Source organism: Vulpes vulpes, chromosome 7 (genome assembly GCF_048418805.1).
Source record: "Vulpes vulpes isolate BD-2025 chromosome 7, VulVul3, whole genome shotgun sequence".
NCBI lineage: Eukaryota > Metazoa > Chordata > Mammalia > Carnivora > Canidae > Vulpes > Vulpes vulpes.
The window spans coordinates 73,555,614-73,574,766 of record NC_132786.1 but is presented as its reverse complement, the minus strand read 5'-3'; the positions used below and the strand labels follow the sequence as shown (position 1 = coordinate 73,574,766).

The following is a 19,153-nucleotide window of genomic DNA, read 5'->3' as shown; positions in this document are numbered from 1 at the left end:
CAAAGAGTTGCATTTCTATTCCTGCAGTCCCAGATCTCTTTGGCAAAAAGTATCCTCTATCCAAGAAGAAGAAAACTGCAGAGCAGATTTCCCCAAATGGCAATCTTTATCAGACATAGACAAGCCCATTGGCAAAGAATAAATGGGACTTGTATGTTTTTTCTGGCTTTAAGGATCCTTAGATTTCCTATGTTTGTTGATTGTTTTTAATGTGAGTTTTGTTTCTTAATATTGTTCTGGCTGGCTGCAGATCATTGTGGGTCACAATGATCAAGCCCAGTGTGTTCATCAGGCCAATCCTACAGGCAGCTTCTGACGGCCTTTCCAGAGCAAGTATTGCAAACTGTCCAGCTTCTCATTTTACAGAGGAGGAAACAGAGACACAAAGAAATGGAATTGTAATGTCATGGTCACAAACAGGTTTATTTGTAATAAATCATGGGCTTCATCCCATGGACTTTCAGCTCTATAGCTTGCATTCAGGCATAACACGTTTCTTAACTCACCTTCTTTGAACGGATTGCTCCCAACTCAGAGCCAGAGCTACTTTAAGCATCAGTTCAAATGATACTATGATCTCTTGGAGTCTATGGAAAACTTTGGAGTGGAGCATATTTTCCTTCTTAGAACCTCAAGTCAAATCAACAATTACTTTTAGCGTATTCTGATGATTGCATTCTATTTGATCTATTTTTCTCTAAGTTGTTCAGCAGCCTTAGGCCAAAATCATTATGTTCTGACCTGAACAAGAAGATTGGGGCAGCTTGGTTTGAAACTGTGAGACGCAAAGCATGAATAGGCAGCAAAGTCATTGTCTTGGGATGAGTGTAGATGGCAAGTGAGGGGGTCTGGGAGGTGAGGCTAGAGTTGCAGATTTCTCATAGGGGGTCCACAGTGGCATCTTGGGTGGAATACTTTCTCACCTGGACTTTCTATGAATTGCAGGGTATTTAGCATCTTAGGTTCCCCCTCAGAAATCCCATAGCACCCTCTGCTATCAGGAATGCTGGGCACATTAGTACACCACTCCCACAGTTTTCCAAGTGCTCCCAGAGGATGTTGCACAGACAGACCTGTTGTTTGGTACTGATGATGGAGAAGGCAAAAGGTAGAAACTGAGGGAACCCTGACAGCCCCTTCTCCTGCTTCAGGAGCCAGCAGTACCCTTTTCATAGGTTCAGTGTTTAAGGACAGCAGCATCCAGAAAGCTCGCTCATATGTTACCCTGATGCATCATGCACAAGATAGTGGCAGGCATGGGAATGATGAAAAAAGTTTTTTACTGAAATCAAAATGGAAAAAAATCAGTACGGAATGTAATTTCTGTTTTCATGTAACTATCACTTGTTGCTATCTGTGCTGTAGCTTTCCGAGAGCATGAATAACAGCAGCTTGATTTACTCTCTCCCCGATTCCCAGCTGTTGTCTGTTCTTCATGCTTCACAGACCTCAGTCAGAAACAAGTCCTGGCATCTAGGAGATGCAGGCCATTTCTTCCTGTGCAGCACCCTACCCCTCCCAGCTGAGCCTTACTCCTGCCATGCTCTTCAGAATCCAAAGTATTCTCAAATTAAATTTTTCTTGTTGTATCCTTTTACATTAGGTACGGGTTTATTCTGCAGTAACTAAATTTCCTAAAAATATTTCCAAGAAGGCCATCTTTGGGGTTATGTGCTCTCTAGTCACCAGTGTGGCCATTTTCAAACGGTGGTTTAGGCCATGGTTAAATATGCTAACATTTATCAGGATGATTATCATCTAGAGTATCAGTTTGTATAATACATACTTTCTAGAGTGCTTTCACATTCTTTTTCTTTATTACAGTGCTGTGAGGTAGAGAGGGTGGTTGTCGCCATGTAACAAGTTAAAACATGGAGACTCAAAAGTTGTTTCTTGGCCAAGGTCATACAGCTTAATTAAGGATGAAACTGGCACTTACTCCTCCACCATTTCCTCCCTCTCCTTTTCAGACACTGAGGGAGGAGACCAATTTGATTTGTCCTCTTCAGATGTCAGAACAATGTTTCTTTTTTAAAAAGAATATTTTAAGCTTTTCAATTCTGATCTTCCATTGAGACAAGTTCTTTATTCTTCTGCCAACGAATTGTGACCTCCTGTCAATCAAATATCTCTGTCCCCCTTTAACCCACTTTACTCTTGGTTTTGAAAGTTGTCTCAGTAACAGAGACCTGTAGTCCCTGTTGCCTGATAAATGTGTGTAATTTTGGGAAAAGCCATCTCCATAGGAATAGGAAGCTAATGAATTTTGGAAACTGCGGATGAATCTTTAAAAAGGCCCCCTTAGGGGATCCCTGGGTGGCTCAGCGGTTTGGCACCTGCCTTTGGCCCGGGGCGCGATCCTGGAGTCCTGGGATCGAGTCCCGCATCGGGCTCCCAGCATGGAGCCTGCTTCTCCCTCTGCCTGTGTCTCTGCCTCTCTCTCTCTCTCTCTCTCTCTCTCTCTCTCTCTCTCTCTTAAATAAATAAATAAATAAATAAATAAATAAATAAATAAATAAATAAATCTTTAAAAATAAAAAAACAAAAATTAAAACAATATAAAGGCCCCATTTTACCCTTTCAGCCTCCTTTGAATTTCTCTGCAGAGGTTTGATGATTAGACATTGACAGAAGAAAGAAGAAGACTATGACACTGGTCCTCAAAATAGTTCATAATTTTATTACAAAGAAATCGATAACATGAAATGCTGTGTATACATAGTAGTTATACATAGTGTGTTTGAATAATTACTAGCTGTTTTGATTTTATGAAATTATAGCAAAATTTGTTGGGACAAAGAATGCATAGGAAGCAGTCAGTGAGTTGTGTTTTACCTACCTGGTTCCTTTCCTGACTCTAGAAGTGAGTTGTGACAGGAAGATTTGATATTGTGCTTTCCCAGGGATCTGCTGTCATATATCCTGACTTGGGCCATGGCTCTCAAAAGGAGCTCGAGTGACCTGCCAGGGCACATGTATAGACTTTGCTCTTGCTCCTCCTCCCAAGTACCACAGCACCCTTCCACCACTTCAGTAAACCACTCCCACTGTTTTCCTTGATGCATGCTCCCCTGGCCAGTTATTATTCATTCTTTAAGGATAAGAATGCCAAAGTTGACCCCTTTACGAGTCTTGCCCTGCCCCGTTCCCACGGCGTCTTCTGCTACCTCTGCCATCATGTGACCCTTGTAACTTCATTGTCCTTGGATTGCCTGGTGACTGTTGCTTCATCTGGAGTTTTAATACCTGGGACCTCATAGGGACTTAGTAGGTTGGTGATCTCTTGGTCAACCTACCCAACCACTGTGTCCTAAGGAAAAAATGTCATCATGGAGTGTCCCATCTCTCTAGTCAGTCCCTGTGAGTGCCTTCAACCTGGGAAAGAGGGTGAGCAGAGCTCATTCTTCTATCACGCATATCCAAGCAAGCAGAATCTGCAGACTCCATGTGGAAGGTGGTGTATAGGAAAAAAGTAAGATTTTAAGAGGACAGTCCCATGACACTTTGTGTCTAATCATGGCTCCACTCCCTCATATATAAAATGAGAGTGGTGGACAAAGATAATCTCAAGGGTTTCTTTTAACTCCAGCTTCAGGAATTCTGTGGAAAGTCCCTTTTTGAGGAGGACACTTCAGTGGGCCTAGAGACAGGCATAGGCCCAAATTCTGGATTTTTCATTTATAAACCCCCGTGGTCAAGAACAAGCTATTCAACCTATCTTTGCCTTAGTTATCTTATCTGTAAATTAATTTACTGTCTGATGCCTGGCACAACAGAAGTCAACAAATTATTATAGTAACTGTCGTTGCTCTACTAATTTCTTTGTGATCAGTCTGTATTCTCTTGATATACATCAGAAAACTATATGTAAGCCTAGCTATGATAATACCAAGTATTTCCTAATAAGTTTTTAAAAAGCCCAGTGTAGCCTATCAGATTATCCACTCAGAGACATATAAACACAGAATTCCATAGGCTAAACTGGGGCACTGGGCAGTCTGAGTGAGATGAAGTGCATTCATCCTGAACGGATGATACAATGGAAGAACAACTGTCTATCAAAAGATATAGTTTATAATCTGTACCTTATAACCAAGTTGGCCTCTGACCTTGTATAGGTCATTTAACTCTTCTGATGTCCTGTTCCTTTGTCTGTAAAAACAGAGTTGGGGCTCAACCATTTGGAAGGTTCTTTCCAGCTATAAAATGTTACAGTTCTGTCAACGCGTAAGTGATAGATGTAAATGACTTTGCCATCATTCGCTTTCCTTTTAGGCTGGAAACCCAGGAAAGCTAGGCAGTGTGAGTTTCTCTCCCAGGTTTGCATATTTTATACATGAGCTTAAATTAAACCATGTCACTCACCCCACCCCCATCTTATGTGCAGCACTGGGTGTTCACCCTTTTCAATGTTAGGTTTTAACATTGACCCTAGCTTCTTGCCTATTTGAATCTTTTTGTGTTTGTTTTCTTGTTTGATTTATATTAAGTAAGTAGATCTTCAGTACCTTCACCTCATTTTTGAGTAAATATCCTGATTAGACCCAAGTGTGCACTATCATCACTTGATCATTTTCACAGGACCATGGGGCAGTGAATTCAAGTGCTCACATTCATTCATTCCTTCAACAGCATTTACTGAGCTTTCACCCAGCCCCAAGCCACTCTTTGCAGGCAGATTATTTTGCTAGGATTCAGCTCTGAGTTGTTTAGATGTCACCTTACCCTGTAACTCAGCTTCCTTGCTATTTGGGTTGGTCCTCGACCTTTTTACCCATTTTAGAAAACTATAGGCCTTCCCTCTAGAAAATGCCACATATGGGAGAAGACAGGGGTGGGGGTGGGGTGGCCAGCTAAGGAAAGTGAGGGCCTTGAAAAGGCATTGTTATTTAAAATGGGAAATAGGTTAAAGTGGCTGTCATGTCAGCTGGAAGAGGGACAGTGGTTAAGGGCTAGTTTGGAAAGTCAGATACCCAGGTCTTTGAAGGGCCCTGTGTCTGCAAGTTTGCTTAGATTGTACCACAGAGATAAGTTGTTGACAACTTTGAGTCACAGCTGTTCTTAGCAAATATGAATCTGAAGAAGGCTGTCAGTCTTCTCTTCAGAAAATACACGTACACATAGATTTCATACAGTTTCATTAGATTACAAACACTAGCCTCCAAGCCTGTCCTTGAACCCCTCAACCCCTGGCTAGGAACTCCTTAGGAAGCAATCTTAAGTATACAGCTTCATTAATTTTTATGTGCATGAAATTATGCTTATAACACAATATATAATATTTCTAGCATCCTGGCATGTTCTCTCATGGCCATTCTCTCCAAGATAACTAGTATTCTGGCTTTTGTCTCCATAGATATAGTTTTACCTGTTTTGGACTTCATACCAGAAATCCTAATCTTAGTTTGCCCTATTGTCTATGAGATTCATCCTTGTTGTTAAATGTAGTGTCTTTCCTTTTTCATTGCAGTATGTATTTTTAAGCAGTTGGTGTTACCACAGTATGAAGACTTAGATTGGAGAGCATCCAAACTCAAGTCAGGAAGTACAGCTAGGAGGTGATTGCCATTGACCTCTCAAGAGATACAGGAGCCTAAACTAGGCTGCAGGGTGGGAATGAGGAGGAAAGAACAAATCTGAGAACTGCTTAGGAGGGTTCTAAACTATAGAATTCTGTTGGTTACTTGATTATAGAGGATGGGGAAGAAAGAGGATAGCTTCCTAGCTTAGCTTGTAAATAATAGAATATCTGCAAGTACCCTTCTTTTTTATACTTTTAATGTTAGTTGCCTATGGATTCTTGCAGATCCAAATGACTTCAATTAAAAAGGCCAGGATTAGGGATTAAAACTTGAAGAGTCACCAGTTTATCGTGGAATTTGAAGCCCAGGGAGTGAATTTAATTGCCTAGGAGTTGGGTTTAATAGAAGCAGCTAAGAACAGAGCACTGTGAAGCTCTAAGGCTTAAGGTAGGGTCAAGAGAAGAAGGTCTGACAGCAGAGGCTTGGAGAAGCAGGGGGAACGCCATGAGGACGGGTTAACAAAGAAGCCAAGCCAAGGGCAAGATCCATGTCACAGAATTCTTAGATTTGGGAAGAGAAGAGGCTTTGAAGGTGTACCTAAGGTCAAGTGTTGTGTAGCACTCCTCTTCCTGCCCCTACTGTAGCTTTGTATCATGTCTATATAGGTGCCTGTAGTATGCACTGAACTGTGTGGATTCTCGAAGGAGAAGGGTCATGTTCTTTCCATTCCTCATTCCTGTCCAAAATCTACCAGAGTAGACTTTTTACATAGTAACTGGTCGCTGCATGTCCAGGTTGCACTTGTCTCTAAGACAGCCCCGAGTGGGCTGGATGACCTTCCCAGATCTGACTGCCTGCATCTCCTTGGGGGCTCTCTTGCTCAGGAAGGAGCTCAGACACGGCAGCCAGACCGAGTTGTGTGCCTTTTGGCCAGGGACAGGGATAGGTTTAAAGCCCAGCTCTGCAGAGCCTCCAGGGCAGTGAGCTGTACTGCTCTCTGGGAACGCCCTCCTCTTCCAGCAAGCTACGTGGCTTTTTTGGTTACATAAGATGTGTGTTTTCTGGCAGGAAAGAGCTGCCTTGAGTGAGTGTTTAGCAGAAATGATTTGTGTGGAGTTATTTTGAGACCCCAGGGGAGGGAATGGCAGCCAAACCCTGCAGTATTTTAAACCGCATCACTCATCTACAGAGATTAATACATTATAGAGTCTCAGCCAGAACTCCGGTAACAGAGAAATAAGAATGCTGAGGCCCTCTCAATTTTGAGTGCTGGTTCTCTCAGTGTACATAAGGTGACTTCAGGGGTTTGGACCAAACTTGGTGCCTCAAGATTCTCCCACACTCCTTTGACCCTGTCCTCCCTATAGGCAGGAATTGGGCATGCAACTGTGGGGTCAGCCTCTGTTTGGAGCTGCAGTCCATTTGTGCTGTCCTTTACTGTATAGGGAGCAAGTTGGTTTTCTAATGGAGAAGTGAGTCCACTTTTCTGTGGCAGCCCAAAATGTGACACATTTACATGATTAAGCTTCTTGTGGTTCCAGGCTGGCTAGGAGAAATCCCTCTTTCTCCTTCCAAAAGCATTCACCTTTTTCTCCTGACTCAGGCATAAACAGCTGTCCGCTAAGGGTGGGTGAATTACAGAATGTAGGATTTTCCAGTTTGGTGACATTAGGAGAGAGAGCCTCCATATGAAACATTTCTCTGTTTTTGTTTTTCTCCTTCCTGTTATGTTGTGAAATTTGCTTCATCGCTCCCCATCCTTTTGCTGACAACTGTCCTGTTTGCCATTCAGGAGCTGGCATCTCCTCCCTAGGATAGCTATGTGAGATGGGAAGTGCCTTCTCCACGCCGCCGCCGCCGCCCCCCCACCCCCCTCACCTCCCAACCCCCCCTACACACACACACACATCCATGGCTGTAGAGCCGAAGAGTTCCTTGTGCTGGGAAATCTTATTGCCTTCTGACCCCAAAGGATCCTTTTGGGCCAGAGGACATCCAGTCACTGGCTAGACTTCAGAGGAAGGCCCCAGAAAGAAAGAACCCTATCCATAACTGTCCATTAATCTAGATGCCTTCTCACAAGCCTCATAGACCCCAGCACCGGGCACATAGGAAGATATGGGAGGAGCAAGCACTGCGGGTGGAGGGAGGGAGAGATTTCTCCCCACCTGCACCCCCAAGGAGCCAGTAAGCATTGTCTAGAAGACTTCAGCTGATGGCATTCCCCCTCCATTTGTGACGATGGAATGGGGCTGGGATACAGTGGAGAGAAGCAAGAAACAAAAGTAAGTGAGAAGGCACTTCTCAGGCCAACATCTAGTGCAGATTTCAGGTCAGTAGAGGGGACTGGCAGACAGCCAGGTGCTTTGGACGAGATGTGAAGGGCACGAAGCAGATGGAGTGGCTTCTCTCCTTGTCCCTTAGAATAAAACCAGATTTTCATGTATGCTGTGCCGAGGACTCCCCCCATTCCTGTCTCTGGTGTCTGCCACATCGGACACTCCCCACTGAGTGTGTGTGTGCCTGTCAGTAGGTAGGAACAGCCCCGGTGTCCTTCTCCCCACAAATCCCAGTTTCTGATCTGGGCCCCCTTACAGCAGATGCTGTCCCCACCATAGGCTGGGACACATGAGCTCAGCCTTTGGAGACATGCACTTCTGTTTCTCCAGTGCTCCCTCTTCCTCCTTAGTGGACCTTCCTCCTCTCCCTCCCCCTTTTCAGCCTTGCCCCCTGCCCTCTTGCCTTGAGCAAGCGAGCACACGCAGGTGTGCACACACTAGACAGGCACAGGAGTGCTCTTGGTTGTGATGGGCACCGGGAGTCATCATTGGGCAACCTGCCTGACTTGGAGCTGTGTTTGGGAAGCATAGCGCCCACTCCCTCCCTAGACACTCCACCACTACTTCCTCACCTGTTGGGCCCTTCTTAACAATGATTTTTGGCAAGCTTCCCTTCCAGGGACTTGTGCCATCCTTCGGTCATGCAATAAGCAGCACACTAGAGCAGCTTTCTTCTCCCTTGAAGACAGGCACAGCCTGATGAGACTGGTTAATATCTCTCATCCGGCTGCAAAAAATCAAGAAGCTTGTCTGTCAGGTACCTGGTTTTCTCTCTTGCTGTCCTCCCTTGTCTCCTGCTTTTCAACTGAAGCTTTGTATCCAGCATCACAGTTCAAATCCTGGTGCTTTGGTGCCCTGTTGCCACACTGTGACAGGAGCTAAAAAGCCTCAATTAAGTGCAAGCCATGCTTTCCTTGTCCCACTGGCCACAATGATGACTGAAATAGTGGTTTCTGCAACATTGCATCCGTGGAAAGTAAAGGATGCAGAAATCCTGTTCTTTCCCTTGGGTCTCCCAAACAGGGAAAATAGTCACTTCAATAGAACAGTCTTTTCCTGAATTCTGCAAAGTGGATTCTAGACAGTGGTTTGGATTTGCTGTTCCTTTTTATCCCCAAGAGCCCAGTGAATGAGAGAAGGAAATGAATAGACTGCTTGTCACAACACCACCAGGGTCTCCACAGTGCCTGAGGCTGCTGCTGAGAGATAGACAATGGAAGTGGGCTGGAATGGAGGCCATGGCAGCAGGCAGCCTTCCACAGGACGTGCTCTGCCTCTCCCACACAGTCCCTCGAGGGCTTCCCTTCTCCCTCAGCCCAGGGATTCCTCCTGCACTAATGGAGCTGTCTGTATTGCCGCAGCATGCTGCCTAGAGTAAAAGTCCAGCTCTGCCCCGTCACAAGGAGGGAGGACTGGTATGCCATCTCTCCACACCCCTACCCAGTCAGTCCCGCAGAGGCAGCAGATTTCCCCTCCGAAGATGGCTCTCAACAACGGCACGTAAGAAGGGACATCCCCATTGCACGTGCCCCAGCATCCCATCAGAATTTTAATTAAATCAACCAGAAAGCTATTTCCTATAACGATACCCTTCATATTATCTGGGCTGAAAGAGAAAAACAAGTAGAAGAGTAGGAAATCAAAACCCTCGTCCTGTGAGTACCTGGCAATGTTTAGCTTGGAGAAAATAAGACATGAGGATGGCAGGAACTAGAAGTACTGTCTTCACATATTTGAGGGGCTATCAAGTGTATAATGGATGTTTTATATGGTAAAGTGAGCCAGATTTTAGAAGGCCTAGAATGTCAAGATTGTGGAGTTCTGATTTTATAATAAACTATAGGAAGCCACTGACAGCATATGCTTGAGGAAAATTGATCTGCTAGCTATGTGTAAGAAGAATCCATATAGGGCAAAATTGAAGGCAGGCAGATAGAAGATTCTTGCCTTAGAAGCCTCAAGAATCAGAGTTATGTTGATAGTTGAGAAGATTCGGTATACTGAACAACAGCTGTGGAGGTAATTCCTGGACTTGGTAAGAGGTAGAAGTCATTGAGTCACGTGGATAAAGTAGGGACAAATCAGAGATAAAGTTTTTAGACTGGGAGGATGGTAGTACTGAAACTGAAATAGGGCACAAGGGAAGGAAGACGAGAAGGAGTTTGGTTATAGACATCCTGAGTTTGTGAGGTTTTGGCAAGACCTCCCAGGGAACATGTCTTTGAGACATTTGGGTTGGGTCTGTGGCTTAGTCTGTGGGTTCTGTGGGATCACAGTGATCGAGAACACAAAAAAGGGTGGGCGTTCCAAGAGATAGTGCAGAGCATAAAAAGAAAGTCCAGGACGTGAGGGAGGGCAAAGCAGGAGACAAGACAAGCAGCCCAGAGATCTAGGACACCAATCAAGAGAAGCAAAGGAAGGAAAGCGTTGCACTACAAGACTGATGCATGGTGTTGAAAGCCACGTAGAGATCTAGTAGGGCTCCCACTGAGAAGAGATTATTAGATACTTGTGAGTGAAGAGGTTACTTTCCTAGTAGAAAGATAAAGTCTGAGTACAAAATCATAGGAGCAAAGGCTTTCTGTATGTACAAGAAGAGTGATAGTACAAGTGTAATGTCAGGATGTGGAGAGAAGCCATTGTGGCAAGGAATGAAGAACGGCAACTCTGGAAACATCAAGTTTAGAGCTTATGGGATTCAAGTTTTGAATGGGGAAATCTGAGTCGGGTGGAGTAGATCGGGAATAAAGAGGAAAGATCACTCGTGTAGGAGAGGAGACATTCCTAAAATGAGGTGCAGAAGAAGAAAGCTGAACACGGGCCTGTGGTCAGTGTCAGCTATCTTGGCCACTCTCCTTTGAGCCACATTGTGTTTCCTCTTCTCTGCTCCAGGACTGTAGGCTTTTTTTTTAGTATTGTTTTTACTATTTAAGATATTCTTAGCCTGTCACCCATTCTAATGTTCTAGTCCTGGGAAGTTGAACTCTGCCTTAGGTAGACTTTCTTTTAACCAGCATATAGCTTTCCTTAAAGCTGGAGTTGGCAGACTTTTTCCATAAAGGGCCACAGAGTAAATGTTTTAGGCATTCTGGGCCAGATAATCTCTGTCACAAATACTCAACTCTTCTGCTGTACCATGAAAGAAGCCATAGACAACAAATGAGCATGGCTATGTTCCAGTAAAATTTCATTTATGGAGACTGAAATTTGAATTTCATGTAATTTTCACATGTCACAATTTTTTTTTTTTTTAACCATTCAAAAATGTAAAACCCAGTCTTACTTAGCTCATGAGCTGTACAAAAGTAGGTAGCGGGCTGGATTTAGTCTACAGGAAGTTGTCTCCTGACCCCTTTATGTTATGCTAACCAAAAAATAAAAAGGAAAAATTAAAGCCACTCTTCACCCACAGCCCAGAATTCAAGCTACTTTTCAGGATAGGATGGGTTTATGTATCAAGATCAGCCTCTTGAAGAAGCTTGCCCTTTCAGAATTCCTTTCTTTTTGCTTGTTTTTATTTATTTATTGTTAGGTTTGTTAGGTTACGTCAGTAAAGTAAAGGGCTCTTTATGAAAGATTGTCTGCTCTCAGAGTTTTATTCATTCCCATTGGTTTGGGGGTCTTAGTATTCCTGACACTAGCTAGTTCGTTTTGCTTCAGTTCTGATAGCCAAATATACTGATTGCTAGACATTTGAGTTTCACTTGCCTAAGGAGTAGAAGCTCAGAACAATTTTTTTCTATGAGTGAAGGCTCAAGAAGGGCAATAGATTGGAAGTACACTCACGCATCTCAGAAGCATTTTGTTCAATAACACAACACAGCTTGGTTTAGAAAGTCACTAAATTTATTCAAGTAAGTAGCTTTTACATTTGGCTGCCAGATGTGTGTCAGAATACCTTCTGGAAGCTTGTACTTGCAAGATCCACGTGGGCATTTCCTATTGCTTTCTCCTGGCCCAGTGGCTATTCTCTATCAGCCTGGACAGTAGATTCTTATTCTCTTCTTTATCTATTAACATGGAATTTAAAAGACCAAGATTAGAATTCCTTAATGCCAAAAATGAAAGGGAAAAAAATACATCTAAGTTTTATTTGATTCAAAGATAAAGTTGCATGTTTAAAATAAGTCAGAAAAAGCAAAAGTTGAGGGTTCTCATAGAAACCAACTCCTCCTCATTGCTCAGACATGGGATTTGTGCTTGTTGGGTGCTGTCGCCATGGTGCCACGGTGTTACATAAAAGCTAAAGCCCTGTTGATTTCTTGTCATTGAAAAGACCATCATGACCCTTGCTTTTGATCTCCAATGCTTTGTTTTCTATGTAATGTCCATATGAGGTGGATGTTTGAGATGGGCACTGAAGAGAAATTCAAAGAGACAATTGGGGGTCGGCATGGTTCTTTCTTAGGCCCGCTTGTTTCGTTCCTCTCCTAGCTGGTGGTGATATTATTGCAGCTGCTACTTATAGCAAACCCAAAACAAATGTGTGTATTGGGAAGCAGACAGCCTGCCATCTCCAACCCGCCCCCCCTTCCCACACACCCCCAGAGCCAGCCTGGCTGGATTGTTTACCACCCGTTACCACCCGGCTCTTAAGATGCCACCGGGAGGGAAAGGTCTTGTTAATCAGGGAGCATTTCCCTCCCCTTAAAAATCATTTTCAGTCCCTGTTCTGCAATGGGGAGAATTATAAAAGGTGGTTCTGATGCTGGCCCGATTGTTATCTGAATTTTTTTTTTTTCATTTTGGGAATGATTCTTTGGTGTCTACAGCCAATGATAAATCAAGTTTGATGAAGCCAGTTCTGCACACTGCCTGGCTGGACTTAGAGCCAGAAATCCAGTAGAAAGCCCCTAAGCCATCCCTTTCTTGTCATCTCCTTAGAAGTGGGCAGTGGTTTAGCATTTAACACCCACTCACCTTAGAGTCCTAGAAATAAGAGTTACTAGATTTCCTTAATGAACTCCCCAAGTGTTCTGAATAGGACATTGTTATAACAGGTTTGTCGCATCTGTTTCTGCTAGGTTTAATGTCTCTGGCTTTCATTTAGCAAAAACAATTCTTGAGTACCAACTGTGTTCCAGATACCAGGGATAGACAGAGAACTGGCATTTACTTTACCTCAAATAATCGCAGAGTGGGGATCCACCATTAAGAGGCTAACAACAGCTGGAGGTGAGACCTGAGAAGTCAGCCCTGTCCTGGTGATATAAAGCCCGTGACTTACATCAGAGAAACTCAAGACATGTTTAAAACCAAGCACTGTACAGTGGCCCTGCCTTATGCGCGGAGGGGTCATTCCAAGCCCCCAGTGGATGCCTGAAAACCACAGATAGAATCAAACCCTCTATACTGCATTTTATCCTGTATCTACATACCTGTGATAAAGTTTAGTTTATAAATTGGGCACTGTAAGATATTTATAACAATGATAACATAGGACAATTACAACAGTATGCTGTAATAAAAGTTATGTGAATGTGGTCTCTTGAAAGATCTTATTGTACTGTACCCCCATTTCTTGGGATGATAAAATGCCTACATGATAAGATGAAGCAGGGTGCATGATGCAGGCACTATGACATAGCATTAGGCTATAATGACCCTCTGACAGTACATCAGAGGGAGGATCATCTGCTTCTGGACCACACTGGACCATGGGAAACTGAAATTGCAGGAAGTGAAACCATGGATAGTGGGGGAACTACTGTACCTCCTTTCTGTAGATGCCTCCCCTTCCTTTCTTCAAAAGAAGCTGTAGTTCCCGTGGCATTGTAAAGATGGATCATATTTGTGACCAATTGGTCAATTGTAATTATGAACTAAAAACAGCTTCAGTCTCCACTCTTACCCAGTTCTGACACCCTGCCTACAATTACCTGAGGAGTTGGATCCCTTTAATTAGAATCCCTTCATTCTTCTTTTATGCCTTTATTCTGATCACTGAAAGAGCTTTAGCAGTGACATGTTCCAAAATTGGCCCACAAGATGCTACCTCCCCTAAGGTAACAACATAGCAGTTCAGAGAACAAGGGAGAGAAGAAAGAATTTGAGACTGCGCAGAATCCTTGTTTCATTTCTGACCCTTTTAATACAAGTTGAGGCCTCATATAATTGTAGAACTAACTCTTAGAAGTCAACTAGTCCACCATTTGCCTTGCTCTTTGGGCCATTTTAGGTAATGTAGGACCAGCTGGCCCGAATGGGATGTTTTATAGTTCTCCATTATTAACAGATTAATTGATAGTATTTGCAATTTGAGGTCTCCAAATTAATTCCAATTTAAAGCTTATGAGAAAACTCAAAGCAAGCTTTTGGTGCATGAGGTGTTACACATATGTTGCTGAAAACCAACAATGTGGTTTGTTAATTTGGTTTTATATGTATATTCAGGTGATAACTACATTCCTCAAAATTAAGCAGATGGCCTATCTGCTTCTGTATTTTGTGCCAGTGGCTTAAGAGTTCTAGATTTTGTTCTTGATGCTTAGGGAAGAAATAACTGTCTAAACATTGTTAACACCTAAGAATTTTTGAAATTGCCTTGGACATAGTTAAGTATTACATTAACTTGGACACAGTTAAGTGTTACTTCTCTTAGGCTACATACAGAGTTCAAGTGTCTTATTCTCTATACAGAGTGGGGTTTTAAAATTTGTGTTTAGTTTTCTGGTGGTGTTGGGGAGGATGGCAAAGAAAAGTATAGAAATGGAACTAAATGAATCTGGGAGTAAAAATCTCTACTGAGAGTCTGTGAATTATAAATCGGCTCGCTGCAGCAGCAGGAACTCAGGTATTGGAGTACAGTTGGTATGACAGGAAGCTTATTTTGGTTCTTTCTGTGCCTTGCCTTGTCCTTAACGTTTACTCCAGGGGACTGTGTATTTAAAAAGAAGGAAGAGGTGTCTGCAGTTTCCATCTGGGAAACTTTTACAGCATTCTTACCTAGGGTCTTAAAAGGCAAAGGATGAAGCTGTCCTGCTAGATGAGACAGTATATAGTCTCCCATCCTCTTCCCAGCTGTCTGCCACCTGGCTCTGTACCTAGCCCCCCTCTAGCTGTCAACCAGGCATGTGGCACATACTAGCAGATAAAGCCACTGTTCTGAAAGTCTCACCAAGACAGCCATTTTGTCTGATTCAATCAACAAAAAATGTGTTAAAATTTTCAGGGAGCAGCATTTAAAGCAGAGATATTTAAACTTGAGTATTATTTAAGAAATCTTTCCCAAAATTGTAGAAAAGAAAATAACAGCTCCCTGGTCTGGGCTACTTTCTTGTAAGAAGAGGGATGGGCTTAGTGGCCATATTTCAGTTTTAGGGTCAAAAAAACAGTATTTTCATTTCAGTTGGGAAGTTTATTTATAACCCAGTAGTCATCCCCACACTTAGTGTTTCTGATATTTTGTCCAGATTTTTCTTTCCCCTAATAATTACACCTCCCCATTCTCAAGCTAAGCATTTTCCCTCCTTTCTTGTGTTTACACCTTTCAAATATTGGCAGATTGTTATCTTGTCACCCTCTTAGTCACTGCTTAGCCGAACTGTACAGATTTAGCACCTTTTATCTTTCCTTTAAAGGCAGGCCTCCCCGCCCCTGAGTCATTTCCATTGCTCCCTTGAAATGTGCTCCAGTTTTTTTCATTTCCATGTAGCCACACAGCTTCCTATAGCAGAACTCGGGGTTATAAGTGGGGATGATTTCCCTCCTTTGTTGTATTGGAAAGGAACCTGAATATCTCTACCATGCTCCATCAGGCCTCCCTGGCATTGCTGGTCAGCGCTGACCTCTTCCTCTCTCTAGTTCAGCTGCACTCCCAAGTGAGCCAAGCTAAAGACCATTGGGGTACATGGATGTAGCTGTGCTCACCTTTTTTTTCTTGACGTATTATGTAACCAGTGGGAAAGTGGGAGGCATGTAGCCAGGGGTTCTTTGGGCCCCTCCCCTGGTATGTGCGGAATATCTGCATTAACCCTGACAATTCATTAGCCATTTCCTTTTCTGTATCTTTACTTCTTCTCAGAAGTATTTTCACCCATACTCACTCATTCATCATTTCTTGAGGATCGACAGTGCCACTGTGTGCTAGGCAATGTACTGGACATTGGGAAGAATAATGTCTAAATGACACAGTACCCAGCCTAAGAAGCAATTTAGTTTTAGTTTTATTTGGGTTGCAAATACCAGGTTCTCCTAGAGGCTTGCTCATGGTAGCAATAAGAGGAGAGAGCTGATTTCTGGGAACATCCCTGAAAAATCTAACAGGATCCAAGGTAAAGTCCAGTGTCTCCACTCCTAGAATGGGAGGTGGTCTGTGGGTATGCGGCACTCCACAGCAGGACCTCAGGGGGAGTGCTCCCGTGTTGATGCTGGTAAGTCCCTTCTGCTTATTGCCTCCTTCCTCTGGCTCCTGATGGGCTTATGTTTTGCACACTGCTGGGTTCAGATTCCAGAAAGAGAATCTTTTTGGCTCATTCATGATCTCCCATTTCTTTTTGGACAGAGCTTTTTTCCCTTTGCCAGACCAACTGTAGATTGGCCACATCGAATCACATGCAGCAGCAGCAGCTCTCTCCCTCTCCTCCCAGCCCCCTGTCAGCTCCCCAGTTTGTGGTGAAGGGAGAGGCCAGAGGCCAGAGTCAAGGGCTAGAGAGTGTAGTTGCCTGATGCCTTAGCAAGGGACTTGGTGTGGTGAGCCCCATGACTGACCTGTCCGGTACATTCTACCAAGTCTCCCAGGCACACATGCATCTGCCTAACATAGTCCAGTTAGCATGTGTTGTTTCTCAACATTCTGCAACCTGTAGGTTTAAGAGTAAATTCATTCACCAGTCACAGACCTTATATGATGGATATAATGTTTTCATTGCTGGTAATTAAGCTTTATTGGCACAAAGTCCTTTTTCCTCATTGAGTGCTCAGCTTCCAGCACAGTGCCTGACCCAGAGTAGGTGCTGATGATATGTCTGTGTGAAATGGAACTGAGTGAACTGTGACATTTTTAAGTATCCAAAGCAGGCAGAAGGCAAAGATCATGTCTGCATGCTTCCTGTGCCCATCTCTCAGTACTATCCGATGCAGTTGTGAAACACACTGGACATGAAGTCAGCATCCTTGGCTAATACTTCCAGTTGGTTGTTGTTTCCACCTGAGTTTTGTTTCTTTTAGTTAATTCCTGATCTCTTGTTTGCTAGACAAAGTGCCATTGAAAAGCTGTCACTTCTAGCCAAGGCAGATTTGCCACACTTCCTTTTAGCGCCCAATAAAGGGAAAAGCAAACACACTTTAAGCGCAGAGGCTTAATTATCATAAAACTCAACATACAATGTAAAATATTCAGAGTGATACATGACTCTCACATAGCCTTCAATAGAATCTCTTATATAGCCATTATTGTGTCATTAACAAGAATTTGTACTTCTTGTTCCAAAGCTGACTGACCAAAGTGTTTGTGTTAATTGACCTAGTTAGTCAATGTCTCTGAATGTATAATTTCTTTTTAATAGAATGCTCTATAGCCCAGCATTTTTAATTTGAAAGGGGGCACCCTGAACTCCAGGAGTCAAGCCTTGTGTGAGGAATCTCAAAACGGCATAACCAAAATTATAGGGTTTTATCACCAGGGGAGGCTTTGGAGGTCCTTTATTTTATAGACAGAGACCATGAGGCCCAGAAAGGTTTCATATTTCATCATTGGCAGAACAGAAACCAGAATCATGATGTGGTGATAGCTAGGGTATGCATTTTATCTTTCTAAACCAAACAAAATCAGATATATCCTCTTTTATTTTAAGCGGTCTTGGGCAATCATCATATCCCAGAAAGCATTAAAAAAAAAAAGATATTAAAAAGGGGGGGTTTTAGCTATAGGCGGATGGGTCTGTCGGGCTTTAAAGAGGTCAAGGATGGGGCGCCTGGGTGGCTCAGTCAGTGAAGTGTCTTCCTTTGGCTCGGGTCATGATCCCAGGTCCTGGGATCAAGCCCCACATTGGCCTCCCTCTGTCTCCCTCTGCCTCTGACACTTCTACCCCTCTTCTGCCCTGCTTGTGCCCACCCCTTCTCTCCCCCCTCCCCAAATAAATAAAATCTTTAAAAAATAAAGAGGCCAAGGAACCATATGTAAGGATTAGGAGAGAGGGTGTGTGTCTTAATCTGCCCTTCATGGACATCAGCTGAAAAACTCCACGGGGTACAGGGTGTCTTCATTCTGTCACACTCCATAATAGGGAAGTAAAATGTTTTAGAATGTTTGGGATTTTTGTAATGCAGTTTTTGGTGATGTTTTGTTTTGTTTTAGGCAAAATGTTTGTTTTTTGAATGGCTTGTGTCAGGAGTAAGTTTGACAGTTACCCTGCACCTGTGGTGTTTGAAGCACAGCAAGAGTTGGTATGTCCTTATCAGCAGGCAGCACTGCCCCAGTGCACTATCAGAAAAGACAGCTATTAGTGGTAATGCACACCATCCAGAATTACCGGCACTTTCTCACTTGGCTGGGGAGAGCTTCTGGAACTCCAGTGATATCTCACTTCATATTTACAGTCTTAGGAGCTCCCCATTGCTGCGTGTCAGCCTGCACAGCTCAACAGCTACAGTTGAGGGTTTGCTTTCTGAGAGCCCAACTTTCTTTCCTTTGACCTGTTTGCTTGCTTGCTTGCTTGCTTGCTTGCTTTCTATTGGTAACAAAGCAGCACACCAGGACACCAGCCCAGTAGTGCAGTCTTTGTTTGAATAAAGGTGCAGTATAGACTTACTCTCCCGTTGACTTACTGGCCAGTTTCTTGGGGAAGGTGGGCTGAACAGAGCACTTCCTTCACCTGGTATCTTCCTTTACCTGGTGTTTAGCAGCAACAGCTGTCCTTCTGGCTTTAGAAGTTAACATTTGTTTGCTTTCCCCTCTTATGAACGGCCTATTTCTTGCCCTGTTCCTTGATCCCTTGGGACACAAAAGCAAGTCCGGAAGCTGATAAATAAGCACTCACTGTAACCTTTGAACTCTAAGAGGGCCATCAGTACCCTCCCAGGCCTTTATCTTTTTTTTTTTTTTAAGATTTTATTTATTCATTTATTCATGAGAGACAGAGAGAGAGAGAGAGAGAGAGAGAGAGGCAGAGACACAGGCAAAGGGAGAAGCAGGCTGCATGCAGGGAGCCTGATGTGGGACTCGATCCCGAGACTCCAGGACCATGCCCTGGGCCGAAGGCAGGCAATAAACCGCTGAGCCATCCAGGGATTCCCCACCCCCCCCCACCCCCCCCACCCCCCCAGGCCTTTATCTTAACACTTTAGTCTACA

The 19,153-nt window shown here is 43.5% G+C and overlaps 2 protein-coding genes across 2 annotated transcripts in view; one reads left to right on the top strand and one right to left on the bottom strand.

The window, feature by feature from the left end:
- The window catches only part of SND1 (staphylococcal nuclease and tudor domain containing 1), a 417,294-nt gene that overhangs the window by 296,893 nt on the left and 101,248 nt on the right, over positions 1-19,153 (top strand). The window lies entirely within an intron of this gene.
- Positions 11,690-19,153, bottom strand: part of LRRC4 (leucine rich repeat containing 4) — a 50,418-nt gene continuing 42,954 nt past the window's right edge. The window contains exon 3 of the mRNA XM_072764119.1: positions 11,690-11,871. Within this exon, the coding sequence (XP_072620220.1) occupies positions 11,801-11,871 (71 nt within the window). The 3' untranslated portion in view covers positions 11,690-11,800. The remainder of the gene's footprint in view (positions 11,872-19,153) is intronic.